The sequence below is a fragment of the Coregonus lavaretus genome (assembly GCF_964263955.1).
Source record: "Coregonus lavaretus genome assembly, chromosome: 3".
Taxonomy (NCBI): Eukaryota; Metazoa; Chordata; class Actinopteri; order Salmoniformes; family Salmonidae; genus Coregonus; species Coregonus lavaretus.
Window position 1 is genome coordinate 65,774,537 of NC_139990.1, and position 22,031 is coordinate 65,796,567.

The window sequence follows — 22,031 nt, forward strand, 5'->3', positions numbered from 1 at the left end:
TGGAGGACAAAGAATGCTGAGTTGCATCCAAAGAACACCATACCTACTGTGAAACATGGGGGTGGAAACATCATGCTTTGGTGCTGTTTTTCTGCAAAGGGACCAGGACGACTGATCCGTGTAAAGGAAAGAATGAATGGGGCCATGTATGGTGAGATTTTGAGTGAAAACCTCCTTCCATCAGCAAGGGCATTGAAGATGAAACGTGGCTGGGTCTTTCAGCATGACAATGATCCCAAACACACCGCCCGGGCAACGAAGGAAATGCTTCGTAAGAAGCATTTCAAGGTCCTGGAGTGGCCTAGCCAGTCTCCAGATCTCAACCCCATAGAAAATCTTTGGAGGGAGTTGAAAGTCTGTGTTGCCCAGCGACAGCCCCAAAACATCACTGCTCTAGAGGAGATCTGCATGGAGGAATGGGCCAAAATACCAGCAACAGTGTGTGAAAACCTTGTGAAGACTTACAGAAAACTTTTGACCTGTGTCATTGCCAACAAAGGGTATATAACAAAGTATTGAGAAACTTTTGTTATTGACCAAATACTTATTTTCCACCATAATTTGCAAATAAATTCATAAAAAATCCTACAATGTGATTTTCTGGATTATTTTTTCTAATTTTGTCTGTCATAGTTGACGTGTACCTATGATGAAAATTACAGGCCTCTCTCATCTTTTTAAGTGGGAGAACTTGCACAATTGGTGGCTGACTAAATACTTTTTTCCCCCCACTGTATATATTTATATATATATATATATATATATATATATATATTCAAGCTATACAAAGTTACAGTATTTTCTTGTTATTCATATAATTGACACTAGGGGGCCCTAGAGCCTAATACTTTGCTCTATATAAGGCCCTATAAGAAAATTAAAACCATAATATGTACAGTATATTAAATGGTTATGAAAAAATATGTATTTTACCGGCTTCAGTTCTGTCACGTCCCATTCCAAGTACTCAGCAACATGCATCATTTGAGAGATGATGTGCTCCAGTTCCTAGAAGTAGAAAACAAATCTTGTGTCAAAACACACTACCGGTCAAAAGTTTTAGAACACCTACTCATTCAAGGGTTTTTATTTATTTTTACTATTTTCTACATTGTAGAATAATAGTGAAGACATCAAAACTATGAAATAAAAGATATGGAATTATGTAGTAACCAAAAAAGTGTTAAACAAATCAAAATATATTTAATATTTGAGATTCTTCAAATAGCCACCCTTTGCCTTGATGACAGCTTTACACACTCTTGGCATTCTCTCAACCAGCTTCACCTGGAATGCTTTTCCAACAGTCTTGAAGGAGTTCCCACATATGCTGAGCACTTGTTGGCTGCTTTCCTTCCCTCTGCGGTCCGACTCATCCCAAACCATATCAATTTCGTTGAGGTCAGGGGATTGTGGAGGCCAGGTCATCTGATGCAGCACTCCATCACTCTCCTTCTTGGTAAAATAGCCATTACACAGCCTGGAGGTGTGTTGGGTCATTGTCCTGTTGAAAAACAAATGATAGTCCTACTAAGCCCAAACCAGATGGGATGGCGTATCGCTGCAGAATGCTGTGGTAGCCATGCTGGTAAAGTGTGCCTTGAATTCTAAATAAATCACAGACAGTGTCACCAGCAAAGCACCCCCACACCATAACACCTCCTCCTCCATGCTTTATGGTGGGAAATACACATGCGGAGATCATCTGTTCACCCACACCGCGTCTCACAAAGACACAGCGGTTGGAACCAAAAATCTCAAATATGGATTTCCACCAGTCTAATGTCCATTGCTCGTGTTTCTTGGCCCAAGCAAGTCTCTTCTTCTCATTGGTGTCCTTTAGTAGTGGTTTCTTTGCAGCAATTCGACCATGAAGGCCTCTGCAGTCTTCCATTCCTGTGGCGGTCCTCATGAGAGCCAGTTTCATCATAGCGCTTGATGGTTTTTGCGACTGCAACTTTCAATGTTCTTGAAATGTTCCGTATTGACTGACCTTCATGTCTTAAAGTAATGATGAACTGTCGTTTCTATTTGCTTATTTGAGTTGTTCTTGCCATAATATGGACTTAGTCTTTTACCAAATAGGGCTATCTTCTGTATAACCCCCTACCTTGTCACAACACAACTGATTGGCTCAAACGCATTAAGAAGGAAATAAATTACACAAATTAACTTTTAAGAATGCACACCTGTTAATTGAAATAATGCATTCCAGGTGACTACCTCATGAAGCTGGTTGAGAGAATGCCCAGAGTGTGCAAAGCTGTCATCAAGGCAAAGGGTGGCTATTTGAAGAATCTCAAATATAAAATATATTTTTAATTTGTTTAACACTTTTTCAGTTACTACATGATTCCATATGTGTTATTTCATAGTTTTGATGTCTTCACTATTATTCTACAACGTAGAAAATAGTAAAAATAAAGAAAACCTTGAATGAGTAGGTGTTCTAAAACCTTTGACCGGTGGTGTATATCTATGGTACAATAGCCATTCTTCATATCATATCAATGGTTTTAGACTGATGAAGGGCATGTAATGACCAGTTGGTACAATCTTCCCTCTCCAAAAGAGAGTTGTACAATGCACAACAAAAGCAGCTTGAAAACTGATACAGACTTGATGACTTAATTACAATGGTTGCCCTATGGGAGGGCAATTATCGTCTAGTGGAGAGTCGCCACATGCAGACCAGAATAATGAACATGATACATTTACTCGCCTGCTCCTCTGCAACAAGCCCAAGCTTTTTAGAGGGCTTGTGTAATGTTACTTTAGATTATATTGTACAAAATATTCTAAATTTCCATATGTCAGTGTCATGGTTAGAATGACTAAGATTCAGATTTCCAGAAGGTCCTCTATTGCAGAATTGTATTTATAGTACATTAGGTACCTATCATGTACCATTGTACCCAGCATGGTCTCATAGACTAGACGTAACATAGTAAATGTGAATCTGGGACACTCAAATTAGTATGACATGTTATGTTTGGTATAGTTACATAAGACAGAAGGTTACTTAAGGAAAAAACAGAAGCAGGGTGGTTGGTCGGGGTGGATGGGTAGACTTATAACGCGAACGTCTAGCAACCCAAAAGGTTGCTTGTTCAAATCTCATCACGGACAACTTTGGCATTTTAGCTAATCAGCAACTTTGCAACTATTTACTACTTTTTAGCTACTTTGCAAATAGAAGCATGTTAGCTAACCCTTCCCCTAACTCCTAACCCTAACCTTAACCCTTAACCCCTAACCCTAACCCCTAGCCTAGCTAATGGTAGCAACCTAGCTAACGTTAGCGTTAGCCACCAAGCTAACGTTAGCCACAACAAATTGGAATTCTTAACATATCATATGTATTGCAAATTTGTAACATATTGTATGAATTACAATTCGTAACATATTGTACAAATTGCAATTTGTAACATATCATACGAATTGTAATTCGCAACATATCATACGAAACAAATTAATACATACCATACGAAACGTAACATATCATACTAAATGGAGTGTCCTGGATTTCCATTTACTATGTTAAGTCTACCCTTGAGTCCAGGTTGCAGCACCAATAATTCTTCAGTACAGTAAATAACGTGGCGTGTATTGGACAGAACCATACATGGCTCTGGTATTGGCTTTAGCAAATAACAAAGATGATGTTTTATGTAAGGCTGTGTTCATATAATTTGTTTGGCATATGAAGAAGGAAAAATGATTACCGAACTATCCAGAGACCCATTCCCATCAGTATCATAGAGACGAAACATAACTGTGGAGAAAGAGATCAAACATTTATGAGTTTCAATTGTTGTTTGAGATGCAATTAATGTCATTGAGACACATTTTTACTACCAATTTTGTTTCATGGAGGCACTTTACTATGTTAAAGAACAAAAACTTCCTTCAGTTTTTAAGGGTACAATCAGCTATTGCACTCCCATCAATTCAAAGCAACGTTTCCCCTCATAAAAGTGTTCTTAGCATCTCAGAGTTGAAGTCTGATTGGTTCCTCCACTAGCCTCCAGCCACCACTCAACACCATCACCATGGAAACAGACAGCTCCCTCACCAGAACAGTGATTGGCTATCCAATACAAGAGTGACACACACACACACAAACCCCAGTCCTATAGTAATATAATCGTGACAACACTATCCTCTGCCCCAAGTAATTTACATACTAATGTTTAGTCCCTATGCGTGGATAAAGTGTTTTTAGCCCAGTCTCAGCGTGATGCTACCTCCTCCCCCAATCTCAGTAGTGGTGCGGCTCGTGACAAACCCAGCTAGATTGAGGAGGGTGAGCCGGTGAGTTCACTAAGGACTCGAAGGGGGGGGTTGTTGATTTCATATGGGGTTGACGTCAAGCTGCTGTTTGTCAGACCCTAATGAGGAGCTAATTGACAGCTTCCTGCTGTGGTGCGGTCAGGTCGGTCCTTTGGGGCCGGAGGAAGGGGAAGTGAGGTAGATGCCTGGAGGATTGGGAACTCTGCTGGAGCTGGGAAGGTGTTTGTGGTGGTGATCCAACGTTGCCACAGAAAAGTGATGGTGTGTGTAGAGAGATGGGAGGAATGGTATTCAGTCGAGTTACTCAAAAAAAAGCATAGAGCCAAGTTGTCTAACCCTATGAACCTACAGTATAAAGACTATTATTTATCGTTAGACCTCATCACCTCACCTCTTCAAAGCTGAAGTAGTACTAGTTGCAGCAACAATAACTGAATCCACTGTAGTGCCATTGGATATAGTTCCTCAATCATACAGAACCAAGGGAATTTAGCTTGCTACTGATGATGATCAATACTCACTTTTTCGATGTTTCTCTTTTTGCCATGCATTCCCTGACTTTGCACAACGTATGTAGACCTACAGATATAGTAGCTAAAATGAATGTACTGTAAGTGTTAATTGAAACCAGTAATTCTTAGAAGAACCAGCAGAGGGCCCTGTTTAGCTCCACAAGACATCGGTGAGGCTAGACGGAAGGAGGGGTAGGGTGGGCAGAGTGGGATTCTTTCTACAAGGAGAGATACTGTAGCATCCAAGGCTAAACCAATGATGTGCTCCCTGGGCCAGACCAGCTAAATTATTAACACACTTTATGCTTAATGGACAGCTCTGCTCTTCAATTATTCAGCAGTTGGATGAGAATTATAAGAACACATAAAAAGTATGATGTTCAATTATCTAATATAATCTCATGAATAAATAAGTACACATCTAAAGTTTAAGTAGAATAAAGAGATACCATGGCAACGCTAATAAGGTCTTTCAGTAAACATAATGATTCAAGTAGACTACTGTGAAAAGGCTAGCCTGCTACTCCTGCTTAGGTAATGGGAAATATAGACCAGTGTATTGGGATGAAGCTCTATCTCGTTTGGCTATGAGTGTTTGTATCTAGGGTACACAAATGTCATTATTGTCATGGGTAAAACACAAAATAACATTGTTGTTCTGGAAAGCCTAATTCTGCATTATAGCCAAAGGAGCTCCAGTATATTCCCCTTTTAGAGGAAACACACAGATATACTGTACAATCATTAGTACTCACACTCCAGTTTGTCCTCGGGTCGGCCACCCTCCAGCAGTGAGAGGTAGCAGACGATGTCCTTCAGTTGAACCATACCTAGAGGTCTGGGCAGAGTCCTGGGTAGAGTGGGCACCTTCAGAGGGGTCGAGTTCCCTTTGATCAGCTTGAGGCCTGCAGAGAGAAGAAGGCCAGGGAAGAAGGTCAAAATGTAGGCCGGTTATGATCATTGCTGAGCTTATGCCTCTAATGTCAACCTCAAACTGTCTTTCAAACTGTCTACCAATAAATCAAAATTAATGTTGTGAAATTGATTACAGATGTTATATAGATATAGTTTTTGCCAATACTACAATAGTAAATGTTGACTAGACAGCACCGTTTTAGTTTATGATTGTACTTAGTACCTCAGGACACGTACAGTTTGGACATTTTGTGAAAAAGTACAAGCTGATGCTACATACACTGCACTCAATGACTTGCCTGCAAGCTACAGTCCACAACAACAAGGCAATCTGGGGTGGTTTGATGACAGAGTTAACAATACTGAACCAATTACAACAGCATCACCCAGTGAACATGCTCTTTGTGGTAGGAGTAAAAACTAAAGCAGACCTAAACAGCTCTAGGCTTTTATTTGATGTTAGAGAAATTGTTTGTCTGCTGCTGAGGTCATAGAGTTTATATGCCTTCTTGATCTGTTCATTTGGGTTTGTCTGAAGTGAAGGTACAGTGGTCCTGAGGGCAAAGTAGCTTTAAAAATTAAGTAACAGCGCACACAGACAATCTAAAGGCTACTTTGCTCCTTATGAAGGTTATAGCTAAAGTGCAGGGTCTTACCAGTAACTCTGGGCTTGTCTATGGAAGAGGGGCTGGGTTTTGGTCCCTTGTTACTGAATGATAAGAAGAGGTGTTGACAGAACTCCTCTGCCAGCTCGCTCTCCAGAAACGTCTGCATGAAGACCTTGAAGCCTTCAAAGTCAATCTCCTGAAACAAGACACAGAACATGATCCTGGTGTGTATAATTCTTATGAGGGAAGCTTTGATTACCATATCATGTCTGGGAGAACAAGAAATTACATTACCTGATTGAGTATGTCCTGCTTCTATGCAGCATTGAATAAAGACATTGGGCATCTTAATAAATCAAACCTCCAAATAGTACATTAGTCATATCCTGTAAAGCATACAAATAACCATGGTGTGACTTTCAAATGACAAAACCAAACAAAGATATATTGGTCTGAGGTGACTATAGACCAATACCATTGTTGAATGTTGTTGATATTAAAATAACCAAGAATTGGTAGCAAGTCTGAAGTGATGGTAGTGTTCTACATTATGAAGAAGCCTCAAAGTAGTTCTACAACGGTTCATGCAATACTAATGATGCCACATCACTACCAGAACAGTCAGAACAGTGTCTTATGGAAAGAAAGACTACCTCCTCTGGGTTATATTTCGCCAACACTCCATCTCCATGGAACTCCTGCAGCACATCTTTCAGCTTCTTGGTTGAGTCTAAAAGAAAAACATTCAGCACGTGTTATAACCATAAAGGCTTCCAATTAAATAGCAATTGATATCATCATGTCTGTGGAGGGAGATCCCACTGCGGGATCTCATCCAATTATCTCTAAACTTGGAGTTAGAGTGCAAAAGGTCCAGTCTACAGTTCAGGAGGATTTAGATCTGACACCCATCTAAATCACAGGAGGAATCACCAGACTCTGGAACGGGTAGCAGGTTAGACTCCTCTGCCTGGTCCGTTTGGTCTGGTTCCTGTCAACGTCTCAAACTATGGGAGTTTAGCCCAGAAGTGTCCTGGCAGGACTGGTCCATTGGGCTCCTGGTGTACACATTGTTTTATTATATTATTCCAGCTGTTCCATTATGATATTTGTAGCTTCTGGAGCAACAAGACTAGATTTGGAAGGATGACCACGCGAGACCATGATACGTGTGACTGAGTGCCAGTGTGATAAACCCACCAAAAAGACGTTAAAAAGTATTAACTCATGCACCGTTTTCTTATCACTCCTCTACATGGTCAAAAAAACTGTAATGTTGTCCTAATACTAACACTTCAAAGGAAATGACTTAGCGTAGGTTACTTTAGGCCAAAATGCATGTCACATCAGTGTTCTTTTACACAGCACCTGGGAAAATACAAACCGCAATGTCTCTGTGCAAAAAAATCAATTATAATAATCGTCTCTGATTATGAAATCATAACTGCAGTGAAGTAGACTGTAGAGTATTGGTGCTCATGCAGTACGCGAAGTGAGGAAAGTGTGCAATAGAGCTCACTTCACTTTTTAATGAGAAGAGGGTGGTGGTGGGGGGGTAAAGTGAGCTGGAGGGACTGAAGAGGGAGAGGTGGAAACAGCGAAAGGTTCATTGTTGCAGTTCGGAGAATGGGATATTTTATAACCTGTCGCTGCACAGGGAGCACAATGACTAGCTCTGAGCCCATCGAAACACAATTATCCAAATCTTTCTATTACACACTCACCCTCACTCTTTATTTCCATCTCATTTTCCCTCGGTCCCACACCCTGTCTCTTCTCAGACCTTCAGACATGGCTAATAAAAGCCTCTCTCAATTCAACCCAATATGCAATTCAATTCCACAATGCTTTATTAACACAACTATTCATAACAGTAAACACTGCCGAAGATAAAAAATCGATCCCAATCAGAGACATTAAAGAGAGGCTGGAGAGCTGCTTACAGTCGGCGAAACAATGTTGTCACAATGCGTAGAGCAATTAACGAGAGAGATGTCAAAGTGAAACGCTTTGCCTGCAGAAGAGATCCCAAGCAAAATGCATTAATTATTTAGATTTGGACTGAAGTCTGTTAATATCAAATAAAATAACCTCCAGTTAAGATGCTATATACACTACTGTTCAAAAGTTTGGGGTCACATAGACATTTCCTTGTTTTCCATGAAAACATACATGAAATTAGTTTGAATAGGAAATATAGCAAAATGCATAGGAAATGTAGTCATTGACAAGGTTAGAAATAAGTATTTTTAATAGAAATAATAATTGTGTCCTTCAAACTTTGCTTTCATCAAAGAATCCTCCATTTGCAGCAATTACAGCCTTGCAGACCTTTGGCATTCTAGTTGTCAATTTGTTGAGGTAATCTGAAGAGATTTTTACCCCATGCTTCCTGAAGCACCTCCCACAAGTTGGATTGGCTTGATGGGCACTTCTTACGGTTAAGATGCTCCCACAACAGCTCAATAGGGTTGAGATCCGGTGACTGTACTGGCCACTCCATTATAGACAGAATACCAGCTGACTCCTTCTTCCCTAAATAGTTCTTGCATAGTTTGGAGCTGTGCTTTGGGTCATTGTCCTGTTGTAGGAGGAAATTGGCTCCAATCAAGCGCCGTCCACAGGGTATGGTATGGCGTTAAAAATGGAGTGATAGCCTTCCTTCTTCAAGATCCCTTTTACCCTGTACAAATCTCCCACTTTACCACCACCAAAGCAGACCATCACATTGCCTCCATCATGCTTGACAGATGGCATCAAGTACTCCTCCAGCATCTTTTCATTTGGTCTGCGTCTCACAAATGTTATTCTTTCTGATCCGAAGACCTCAAACTTCGATTAGTCTGTCTATAACACTTTTTTCCAATCTTCCTCTGTCCAGTGTCTGTGTTCTTTTGCCCATCTTAATCTTTTATTTTTATTGGCCAGTCTGAGATATGGCTTTTTCTTTGCAACTCTGCCTAGAAGGTCAGCATCCCGGAGTCGCCTCTTCACTGTTGACGTTGAGACTGGTGTTTTGCGTGTACTATTTAATGAAGCTGCCAGTTGAGGACCTGTGAGGCGTCTGTTTCTCTCTAATATATTTGTCCTCTTGCTCAGTTGTGCACCGGGGCCTCCCACTCCTCTTTCTATTCTGATTAGAGCCAGTTTGCACTGTTCTGTGAAGGGAGTAGTACACAGCGTTGTATGAGATCTTCAGTTTCTTGGCAATTTCTCGCATGGAACAGCCTTCAATTCTCAGAACAAGAATAGACTGACGAGTTTCAGAAGAAAGTTCTTTGTTTCTGGCCATTTTTATTCTGTAATTGAACCCACAATTGCTGATGCTCCAGATACTCAACTAGTCTCAAGAAGGCCAGTTTTATTGCTTCTTTAATCAGCACAACAGTTTTCAGCTGTGCTAACATAATTGCAAAAGGGTTTTCTAATGATCAATTAGCCTTTTAAAACGATAAACTTGGATTAGCAAACACAACGTGCCATTGGAACACAGGACTGATAGTTGCTGATAATGGACCTCTGTACGCCTATGTAGATATTCCATTAAAAATCAGCCGTTTCCAGCTACAATAGCCATTTACAACATTAACAATGTCTACACTGTATTTCTGATCAATTTGATGTTATTTTAATGGACAAAAAAATTGCTTTTCTTTAGAAAACAAGGACATTTCTAAGTGACCCCAAATGAGCTCTGTTGTTTTATTCTCCTCTACTATACTGGGATGAAGTTCTTCTTGTTGTGGTTATGTTGGAAGTCTTTTGAGATTCCTTCCTTTCCGAAAATTATTTAAAAACCAAAATAGAATAAATACTGAAAATAATAATGCTGTTAAATCTAATTGTTACCCTGGAAACAACCAATGCAAGAAAGGCTTCAGTGTATTTCACTATTCCCACTAGTGCTGAATTCAAAGGCAAAACTTGCACAGTCAAATATTTTATTTACGAAAACCTGATTACTTGCAGTAGCGTTCTTGAAAATTACTTCAAGATGTCCATAACTCTCTATGGCCCGCAGGGGAAGCTGTTGTGTTATGATTAATACTTTTTAAACATAAACAGCACCAGAACACCAGACAGATTTCATGCTTGAGCTGATATGCTGCAAAATCAGCAAGGGGCTCCAATAACAGATTACAGACATACGGATGATTCCAAGTCATCAGAGAAAAAGTGGGTTTTGTACTGTTTGAGCTTTACACCAAATCAAGTTTGATTAGGCTGTGTTTCATAACGCAGTGGCAGTGCATGGAGATATTCTCTGCTTTGCTCTGATGCAGTCACCATTACAGTAACTGGGCTCTGTTGTCCTGCCATAGCCAAGCAGTAGGAACTTCTCTCTCTGTGTGAGGTGGATCAGGACAAACTGCTGAGATGGGCTCTACAGTAGTTTCCTAATACAGTGTCACGTTTTATACCTGACTAGATTCAATTTTCAATTAAGTTTAGATTTGATTGTGAGCGTAAAGTGACGGTGTACGTGCATGCACACACACACACACACACAGACACACACACACACACACACACACACACAGACACACACACCACTCACACACACTGTCACAGACACAGACTTACATTGAGCATACTCCTGCAGAAGGGAGAATTCAGCTGGGGTCAGAGTGACCCACTTGTCCTGGTTGGTCATTGTGATGAGTCCTCTTCTCCCTCACATCCCCAAACTATCAGCCCACAGTCCACTCTCTGGAACAGAACATATAGAAACATGTTAAATTGTTAGGCCTCTTTCATCATAGTCTCTTGTGGCAGACTGTTAACAGAAAGAGATCATTCCATCATCACTGGTCATAAAATTGCACAAAATTATTGTATATTGATCCTCACGTCATTACATTGCTGTAGTATAGTATAGTATAGCATGGTTTAGCAGAAACCAAGAAATGCTGTATGTCCATCTGCAACCAAAAAGTATATCAGTCTGTCAGTCAATTAGACAATGAGGCTGGGGACTTGTTTAATTCATAATACTTACTGAACCCCCTAACGAATGCATTTTTCATGCTGTCATAAGTATTTCATCAGACAAGTATATTGCTCTTAGTATGACTGACAGCCAAGCTAATGCTATCTTGTCCTATACAGCACTATGTACTATAGCTAGCTAGCAATTTGCTAACTGACATGTCAATATCCAACATGAACTTACCAACTCTTTGCATTATTTCACGTCTGTCCTACTTACAGATGTAGGATCTTAATTTGATTTCCTGCAATGCAGGACATTTAAAACATGTAGTGTTTTTGAGGTTTAAAAAAGGCTTCTGAAGTTTGTAATTTCCACGTTGAAATGTCAGACTTTATTTTCCCTTACGGAAAATGTATCAACCCCTACAAAAATATCCATTAATTATAATCCACATCATAATTCACATTTCCTGTTGCTGCAGTATTATTTCCCTGCTTTAGCAAACTGGCTCAAATTAAGATCCTACAGCTGTCCCTATGACAACATTTAGCTTATGCGTAAAGAAGAATTTATGACAGACAGTATAAGGGACATATAAGAGTTTGAGTCATGATTGTCCAGGACTGCTGCATGTCCTTTTGACAACAACAGAATGATGGGCCGGCTGCCAGGGGACAGCCAGCTGGCATCACTGATTATGAGCAATTGGACAGAAGATTGGACAGTGTCAGAAAAGAGGGGATGTGATGCCACTTTTCCCTTGTAGTAGACCCCCTCCCACACACACACACACACACACACACACACACACACACACACACACACACACACACACACACACACACACACACACACACACACACACACACACGCACACGCACACGCACACGCACACGCACACACACACACACACACACACACACACACACACACACACACACACACTCACACACACACACACACACTCAATGGGTTAGCACAATACAAGATATGTTTAATGTAAACTTAATCTGTACTACATTGTAACTAATGTAACTACTGGGAAGGGTTCAAAAACCATTACACATTTATGTAAGGAGAAATAAATAATGTGTGAGTGTTTTGGGGTTGTCGGTTGCTACAGTATATAGCCTAGAGTATTGTGTTCTGTGGACTACTGAAGCTGAATGTTCCACTCCCCCCTCCTCTCTTAACGCACCTGTGTTTGTCTCAGAGTCTGCTTCCTTCCTTTCTGACCCAAATCCTTCTGACCAATTACAAAACCTCACAGCAACAAGTGCATGCAACAGTACTTTACCACCTCAGTTCACAACTATTTCCTAATGAAAGAGCTGGCATGGAATCATCCGTGTGTGTGTGTGTGTGTACTAGCAAGCGTGCATGTGTATGTGTGTGCATGTGTGTGTCTGCGCATTTATGTGTATCTGTGTATGGGCGTAGTTTGTACGTGGATGTCCTGAACATACCCATAATAAACACACATTTCTAACCTTAAGGAACCCCTGTGACACTTGAATTGGCACATACAGTGCATTCGGAAAGTATTCAGACCCCTTCCCTTTTTCCACATTTTGTTACGTTACAGCCTTATTCTAAAATTGATTAAATGACATTTTTTCCTCAGCAATCTACACACAATACCCCATAATAACAAAGCGAAAACAGGTTTTTAGAAATTGTTGCACATTTACAGAAATACCTTATTTACATGAGTATACAGACCCTTTGCTATCAGGTGCATCCTGTTTCCATTGATCATCCATGAGATGTTTCCACAACTTGATTGGAGTCCACCTGTGGTAAATTGAATTGATTGAACATGATTTGGAAAGGCACACACCTATCTATATAGGGTCACACAGTGGCATGTCAGAGCAAAAAGCAAGCCATGAGGTCGAAGGAATTGTCGAGACAGGATTGTGTCGAGGCACAGATCTGGGGAAGGGTACCAAAAAATGTCTGCAGCATTGAAGGTCCCAAAGAACACAGTGGCCTCCATCATTCTTAAATGGAAGTAGTTTGGAACAATCAAGACTCTTCCTAGAGCTGTCCGCCTGGCCAAACTGAGCAATCGGGGGAGAAGGGCCTTGGTCAGGGAGGTGACCAAGAACCCGATGGTCACTCTGAAAGAGCACCAGAGTTCCTCTGTGGAGATGGGAGAACCTTCCAGAAGGACAACCATCTCTGCAGCACTCCACCAATCAGGCCTTTATGGTAGAGTGGCCAGACAGAAGACACTCCTCAGTATAAGGCACATGACAGCCCTCTTGGAGTATGTCAAAAGGCACCTAAAGGACTCTCAGACCATGAGAAACAAGATTCTCTAGTCTGATGAAACCAAGATTGAACTCTTTGGCCTGAATGCCAATGATCACGTCTGGGGGAAACCTGGCACCATCCCTATGGTGAAGCGTGGTGGTGGCAGCATCATGCTGTGGGGATGTTTTTCAGCAGAAGGGACTGGTAGACTAGTCAGCATCGAGGGATAGATGAACAGAGCAAAGTACAGAGAGATCCTTGATGATAACCTGCTCCAGAGCGCTCAGGACCTCAGAGTGGGGCAAAGGTTCACCTTCCAACAGGACAACAACCCTAAGCACACTGCCAAGACAACGCAGGAGTGGCTTCTGGACAAGTCTCTGAATGTCCTTGAGTGGCCCAGCCAGAGCCCGGACTTGAACCCAATCGAACATCTCTGGAGAGACCTGAAAATAGCTGTGCAGCGACGCTCCCCATCTAACCTGACAGAGCTTGAGAGGATCTGCAGAGATGAATGGGAGATCTCCGCAAATACAGGTGTGCCAAGCTTGTAGCGTCATACCCAAGAAGAGTCAAGGCTTTAATCGCTGCCAAAGGTGCTTCAACAAATACTGAGTAAAGGGTCTGAATACTTATGTAAAAGTGATATTTAAGTACTTTTTTTTATTCTAAATTTGCAAAAATGTATAAAAACCTTTTTTTGCTTTGTCATTATGGTGAGATTGATGAGGGGAAAAAACTATTTAATCCATTTTAGAATAAGGCTGTAACGTAACAAAATGTGGAAGTCAAGGGGTCTGAATACTTTCCAAATGCATTATTGATGCAACTGTACATTATAGACAGATGACTAAAGAAGAATATACTGTACATCTCTGAAATACATTCAGTATCTGTGGCTAAATAGACCATAATGTGGTGCCGTGTATGCATTATGATGCTATTTAGACTGCGCAAAATCACAGAAGTCAATCGAATCGCTCTAGGCAGTGGTACTCCCTCCCATAAACTTTGATCTATTACTTGTGTGACAAATACATACCACTACTCTGCAATCCCTCTCTGGGACTCATACTTATTGCTATCATAAATACTAGTTGTTATATCTGTCTTGTAATACACATTTACAATCCATTCCTAATGAGTGTTAGATGTAAAGGAAAGCAAAATGCTCAAAATGATTCTCATTCTCTATTGTTTATAACCCGTATACATTAGAGGAGGCTGGTGAGAGGAGTTATAGGAGGACAGGCTCATTGTAATGGCTGGAATGGAATCAATGGAACGGTATTAAACACATAAAACATTTGGAAACCACGTTTGACTCCATTCCATTTAATTCATTACATTCCATTACAATGAGCCCGTCCTCCTATAGCTCCTCCCACCAGCCTCCACTGGTATACATACAGTATAATGTACATATCCTCCGCACAATGCAACAACAGTAGCACAACAGTATTTCAACCCTTTAGCAAATTTCTCAATGCTGCGAGTCTAATTCCACAAGCAGTTTCTGTAGTAGCAGCATTGAGATACTGATAGGCTTGATTCATTTCCAGTGGTGCAACAGCAGGTTATCAAACACTTTAGTTGTCCTCCTCTCTCTCAATCTTTGTATCTATCAATGAATTCATCGGCAAGATCTCACCCGGTAGAGGACTCTACTGCAAGAGACACCAGCGATGCAACTAGAGAGTAGCTGACACTACACAAATATACCCACTACATTACACACACACTATATACACACTTGCATACAGTCAATGAACAAGCCCTATTTGTACCACAACAAACAATAGAATGCAGTATCAACATGATACTCACCTGCTGGATAGCCAAGGCAAACTGCCAGGAGCAGGGAGTAGTCTTCCAGTCAGATGTTTATAGATGACGCTTACACACTCTCACGCATCTTGCTCTCTCTCACACGCTCACACGCTCACATACAAATACATACACACTCACTCACATCATGTCCCCGATGAATGTACTGGAGGAGAGCGTAGAGGGTTTGTCATCAGATGGTGTGTGTGTTTGTGAGTGAGTGTATATGTGTGGCTGTGTGTGTATGTGAGTGTTAGACCCCCCCTATCTGCTGTGTGTGTGTAAGAGTATGCGTGTGTGTTTGTGTGTGTGTGTGTGTGTAAGTGTGTGTTTGTTCAGAAGCAGTCAGTGATCGAGGATAGAAACTCCAATAGAAAAAGGGGGAGTGTGTGTGTGTGCGAGAGGGAGAGAGAGAGTGATAGAAAGCACAGAACGATCCTCCGCTTGTCCGCAATGGTAATCAGTTCCCGTACTCACTGCTTACGTCACCCTTCTCCCTCCTCTCTTCCTCTTTCTGCTCCCCCTCTATTCCCTCGTGAGGCTGATGTCCTGAGCTCCCGCTCTCTCTCTCCCTCTCTCTCTCCCTCTCTCTTTCCCTCCCTCTCTCTCTCTCCCTCTCTCTCCCTCTCCCTCTCTCTCTCTCCCTTTCTCTCTCCCTCTCTCGCTCCCTCACTCTCTCGCCCGCTCTCTCTCTCTCTTCCTCACTCTTTCTCCCACTCTCTCTCCCACGCTCTCTCTCTCCCGCTTTCCCTCTCCCTCGCTCTCTCTCTCTCTTCCGCTTTCTCGCTCCTGTTGCCGTGTCGCGTGTCACCATTAGCATTCAGCAGGCAGGTGGTAACCGCGGCGACCTGTGGGAATACCTCTTGATTGAACTGATGGGATGTGAAAGGGGCAGGGGCCGGGGGTCTAGGGGAGGGGGTGTCGTGTTCAACAGACATGAATCAGGAGTAATATTCTCTCATCACTGTGCTGCTGCAGCTGTGGAGAGCTATTGGACAGCAGCCCAAGGCCAATTTCATTCAGAATCAATAGGAAAAAGGATAGGCAGGGTCCTTGACATTTTAGATACTTCTAATACAGTACATGTTTTCTATGGCTTTAGCTGAAATGCAATGGAAAAAGACTGGAGGGCTATAATATTATCATATTATAGTTTGACGACAGATGTGTTCACCAAGGAAGCACACAACATCTGAATACAATAATAGCTATAGCTGAAAAGCAGTGATATTATTTCTACTCATACAGTTTGTACAACTTGCTGCTGTTATGTACCAGCCTTACAAAAGAGAGAACATGTCGGACAAAACACTATGCCTCCCAGCAGTCTACTCTGCTATTTGGACCAAAGCTAATACCCACCAATTCATTTAACAGCCCCGGATTATACATAGTCAGCTATCTATCGCCCCCTACACCTTTCACACAACCTCACAAATAATGGCTGTCTCATTTGACACTAAGGTCTCAGTGTATTGAATTAAATATCAGATGCCTGAAACAATTAGGGAAAATAGAGGCGAAATCATTGACCAATGTGCCAAATCTGCCAATACTGTTTATGTTTTCAGAAACGCCTACATGCTCTCTCACAGTCTTTAGCCAACCGAGGCCAAGGGTATTTGTGTTGTTTGCCAGTGGGCCCGGCTCCAATCTAGGTATTGACATTTTCTCCCATGTGACAGTGTGGGGTTGGGAGAATGCTCATCACATTGATGTAGAGACCATATCATTACCTAGCAGTTGTTTTTCACATTTTATCAGCAATAAAGAACATGTACTTGTCATATTCCACTCCAGGTTTCAAATTGAATATGGATTTACTATACAGTGTATGTCAGTGCTAACCCATGAATGAGCAATTAGTGCATATAGTAGGGTGGTAGTGGCTGGCTTCTTTTTGGAGGGAGCATGCATGCATAAGTCATCCTTGCACAAGCATCACCCATCCATGCTATGGATGGACCCAGTCACGCAGACCAAAACAATGGTGGCTGAACGACATGAAAGCACCACTACGTAAATGCTAATAGAATTGCATATGATCAACAAGCAGTAGCTAGATGAGTCAGATTGTCTGTCTGTTGTGCCGCGCTTACATCATCCCTACTATGAATGAAAACAGTCAGTCGCTGTGGTGATGAATAGTCACTCAAGCAAAGTATGAACCAGGGCACAGATTAGACCTACGTCACTTCACTTCCTGACACAATCATTATTGATCTTGGCATCACTGTATAATTGACTTTTGTCATCCACCACACGGATGAGGCTTTAGCCTGTGGGCTTACTAATCAAATATTATGATTTAGCAAATATAAAGCTATATGATGAAGCTATAAACTGTATATAAGCTATATACTGTAAACATTTACATTTACATTTAAGTCATTTAGCAGACGCTCTTATCCAGAGCGACTTACAAATTGGTGCATTCAACTCGATGATAGCCAGTTGGACACCTACATATTATATTTTTTTTTTGGGGGGGGTGGGGGGGGTAGAAGGATTACTTTTATACTATTCCAGGTATTCCTTAAAGAGATAGGGTTTCAAGTGTCTCCGGAAGGTGGTCAGTGACTCTGCTGTCCTGGCGTCGTGGGGGAGCTTGTTCCACCATTGGGGTGCCAGAGCAGCGAATAGCTTTGACTGGGCTGAGCGGGAACTGTGCTTCCGTAGACAAATTATATAAGCTATATACTAAAGACATAAGCTATATTTAAAGTAACTGTCCAGTGTTTCCAGATTTCTATGAAATATTACATATAATTAATTACAGTATGAGTTAAATAGTTTTCCTTCACAATTTTTTAAAATTAAATATGTTAAAAAGCACATTTTCTCTGTTGGAATGGTGTAGGCGGACTCCAACAAACAGAATGGTGTGGGCGTATACTGGTCATTCAAAATATTCATGTGAGTAGACCACTGATTGGCCAGCTCAGCCAATGAGCCAACATGTCATCATGTTCTATGGCCACAAATGTGACTATAGGACGAGTCAACAACATTATTTGAGTATGAGTTAACAGACTATTAACTTTTAAACTTTTTTCACTGGACAGTTACTTTAACGATATCTGTACAGTAATCCAATGACCTAGCCTCACTAATGGATGGCAAAGCCTGTAGTCTCACAAATAGTACATATGGAAGGAAGTATGCTACTTCAACAGACAAATATAATGACTACCCCACCTAAAGCTGCTTCCTGTGCTAAATATAGCCACAGTATAGTGGTTGGAGTCTAGTATGGCTGGCTGACTGGCTGTGTATAATAATATAATATTACATAAGTGCCTTCCCAAGTATACTACACAACTACAGTATGGGTCCCTAGTGGCCGGCGGTCTGTGTTCATTGTTACCTATTGGACAGTTGGTCCTCTCATTGTGTATATGCCCCCAGAGAGGTGCATTGGAGCATGAACTTTGAAGGGATTGACAGTTGTTCCCCACAGCCCTCCTCCATACACAGCCTCTATGTTCTCTCATCTTCTCCATCTGTCGATCCATCACTCAATTATATAGTATAAGACAGGGCACAAGGGCTCAAGACAAGGCAGTGTTATGGTTTGGAGAGATTGGAGATGGATGGGATGGGGTAGTGGAGATTTGTCTGATCGATGTGTCCGATCGAATGTGTGTGTGTGTGTGTGTGGGCGTGTGCGCTCGCGCGTGTGTGTACTGAAAAAAATATGTATGCACTCACTAAGTGTAAGCCGCTCTGGATAAGAGCGTCTGCTAAATGACTAAAATGTAATGTAAAATGGTATGTGTACTACCCCTTCCAGTGCCATGCTGACAGTTGGTAGCACAAGACTATTACCATAACATGAGTTATGGTAATAACATGAGAACCATAACACTAGAACATTTTATGGCAGTGGGAGAAGAAAAATCACATTTGTCGTTGTGGCTCTGCCCATCTGCTGGCTGGTACCGTAGTAGAAGAAAAACCCAGAAAAATAACAAATCTACTAAATATCCATGATTATATCATATCATCCCAAGGTTGTTTTAGTTTTTTACTATATGGCTATCGATGCAGGAAAGGTGTTACGGCTATTTCAGACAGCATATTCTCTCGTATTTATGTTCAGGTTGCAATTACTGAAATGTCAGAGGTGAGAGATACTGAAATGCATTGCACAGGGGAATGCCACAGTGTGTTTCAGCTGACTGCTAATGTGAGTTAGTGTTGGTCGACTGAGTGGAACACTCTTAGACTCACACAAGTGCTTTGATGATATCATACTGGCATAACATTAGCTTCATACAGAGCCAGTGATGTGGGAAGAAACAGTGCAGTGTCTGTAATTCATCTCCTAATGCTGAGAGCTGGGAAGCAATGGAGGGGAGATAAAGGCACTGCATTGCAGTGCTAGCTGTGCCACTAGAGATCCTGGTTCGAATCCAGGCTCTGTCGTATCCGGCGCACAATTGGCCCAGTGTCGTTCAGGGTAGGGGAGGGAATGGCTGGAAAGGATGTAGCTCAGTTGGCAGAGCATGGCGTTTGCAACGCCAGGGTTGTGGGTTCGATTCCCACGGGGGGGCAGTGTGAAAAATAAATAAATAATAATAATAATAATAATTAAATATATAATGTATGCACTCACTAACTGTAAGTCGCTCTGGATAAGAGCGTCTGCTAAATGACTAAAATGTAAATGTATTAAAGCTACAGTACACTACCATGACCAAAAGTATATGGACACCTGCTTGTCGAACATCTCATTCCAAAATCATGGGCATTAATATGGAGTTGATCCTCCCTTTGCTGCTATAACAGCCTCCACTCTTCTGGGAAGGCTTTCCACTAGATGTTGGAACATTGCTGTGGGGACTTGCTTCCATTCAGCCACAAGAGCATTAGTGAGGTCGGGCACTGATGTTGGGCGATTAGGCCTGGCTCGAAGTCGGCGTTCCAATTCATCCCAAAGGTGTTTGATGGATTTGAGGTTAGGGCTCTGTGCAGGCCAGTCAAGTTCTTCCACACCGAACTCGACAAACCATTTCTGTGTGGACCTCGCTTTGTGCATGGGGGCATTGGCATGCTGAAAGGAAAGGGCTTTCCCCAAACTGTTGCCACAAAGTTGGAAGCACAGAATCGTCTAGAATGTCATTGTATGCTGTAGCATTAAGATTTCCCTTCACTGGAACTAAGGGGCCTAGCCCAAACCATGAAAAAATGCCCCAGACCATTATTCCTCCTCCACCAAACTTTACAGTTGGCACTATGCATTCAGCCCGGTAGCGTTCTCCTGCCATCCGCCAAACCCAGATTAGTCCGTCGGACTGCCAGATGGTGAAGAGTTATTCATTACTCCAGAGAACGTGTTTCCACTGCTCCAGAGTCCAATGGCAGCGAGCTTTACACCACTCCAGCCGACGCTTGGCATTGCGCATGGTGATCTTAGACTTGTGTGCGGCTGCTCGGCCATGGAAACTCATTTTATTAAGCTCCCGACGAACAGTTCTTGTGCTGACGTTACTTCCAGAGGCAGTTCGGAACTCGGTAGTGAGTGTTGCAACCGAGGACAGACAATTTTTACACGCTACATGCTTCAGCACTAGGCGGTCCCGTTCTGTGAGCCTGTGTGGCCTACCACTTCACGGCTGAGCTGTTGTTGCTCCTAGATGTTTCCACTTCACAATAACAGCACTTACAGTTGACCGGGGCAGCTCTAGCAGGGCAATTATTTGACTTGTTGGAAAGGTGGCATCCTATGTGGTGCCACGTTAAAAGTCACTGAGCTCTTCTACTGCCAATGTTTGTCTATGGAGATTGCATGGCTTTGTGCTCGATTTTATACACCTGTCAGCAATAGGTGTGGCTGAAATAGCCGAATCCACTAATTTGAAGGGGTGTCCACATACTTTTGTATATATAGTGTAATTACAATATACTGTGCCATCCTTTTCCATATTATAGGCATTTACTCAGAATTCATCCTGGAGTATTACTCAGTGGGGGATGTTTAAGACAAGAATAGAACAGAGATTGAATCAGTACAAAGAAGCATTCAGTCTTGGAAGACAGTATGACAGTAAATAGCATTAGTGTCTATGCATTCTTATTGATGTCTGCCTGTTATAAATTCACAAGAAGGTGATGAAAAATACCTTTTTATATGGTTAGAACAACATATCTGTGTTAGAAAATGGCTTTAGCAGAATGTTGTTTGCTACTGATGCAGGTCAATTTACAGCTGAGATATCGTGTTGAAGGCTTGGAGATGCAGAGATGCTTTACTCACCCAATAACTCTGTCTGCAAGTGATAAATGTGGGCCTGTAGAAGACCTTCATTTGTTGGAGGATATCATGGAGATTTTTGGATTGTTTTAGACAGAGATAGAGAGGAAACAATATTTTCTTTAGTCAGAGAAAATGTTTTTGTAAACTTCCATCATAAAAGCTATATGTCAAATTAACTACATAACAGATGTCATAAGAAGATAGCTAGTATCAACGTGTGACAACTGACAAAATGACGCCGTCATAACACAAAACGTTGTTGTGTTGATATCAGCTACAGGTATAACATGCTGTCTCTCACTGCAGCTATTGAAGAGGCCAAAACAAAACAATTCAGGTACAATACAATTACTGGATAATGTCTCATACAGAAAATCTCACAAATAGTGGTGTCGTGTACTGGGTTTGACACCTATGGGCATCCT

The 22,031-nt window shown here is 41.7% G+C and overlaps 1 protein-coding gene across 6 annotated transcripts in view; it reads right to left on the reverse strand.

The window, feature by feature from the left end:
• The window catches only part of LOC311119677 (diacylglycerol kinase beta-like), a 59,040-nt gene extending 43,251 nt beyond the window's left edge, over window positions 1–15,789 (reverse strand). The window contains exons 1-8 of one of the 6 annotated variants that reach the window (XM_084157771.1): window positions 15,348–15,788; window positions 12,984–13,055; window positions 10,913–11,038; window positions 6,982–7,058; window positions 6,377–6,524; window positions 5,561–5,710; window positions 3,726–3,775; window positions 934–1,008 (exon numbers count right to left, since the gene is read on the reverse strand). In XM_084157771.1, the coding sequence (XP_084013897.1) occupies window positions 934–1,008; window positions 3,726–3,775; window positions 5,561–5,710; window positions 6,377–6,524; window positions 6,982–7,058; window positions 10,913–10,982 (570 nt within the window). In that variant the 5' untranslated portion in view covers window positions 10,983–11,038; window positions 12,984–13,055; window positions 15,348–15,788. Of the gene's footprint in view, window positions 1–933; window positions 1,009–3,725; window positions 3,776–5,560; window positions 5,711–6,376; window positions 6,525–6,622; window positions 6,713–6,981; window positions 7,059–10,912; window positions 11,039–11,179; window positions 11,926–12,969; window positions 13,056–15,347 lie in introns of those variants that run through there. The other 5 variants (XM_084157773.1, XM_084157776.1, XM_084157772.1 and 2 more) reach the window with 5 other exon arrangements.
• Between the last annotated feature and the right edge of the window lie 6,242 nt (window positions 15,790–22,031).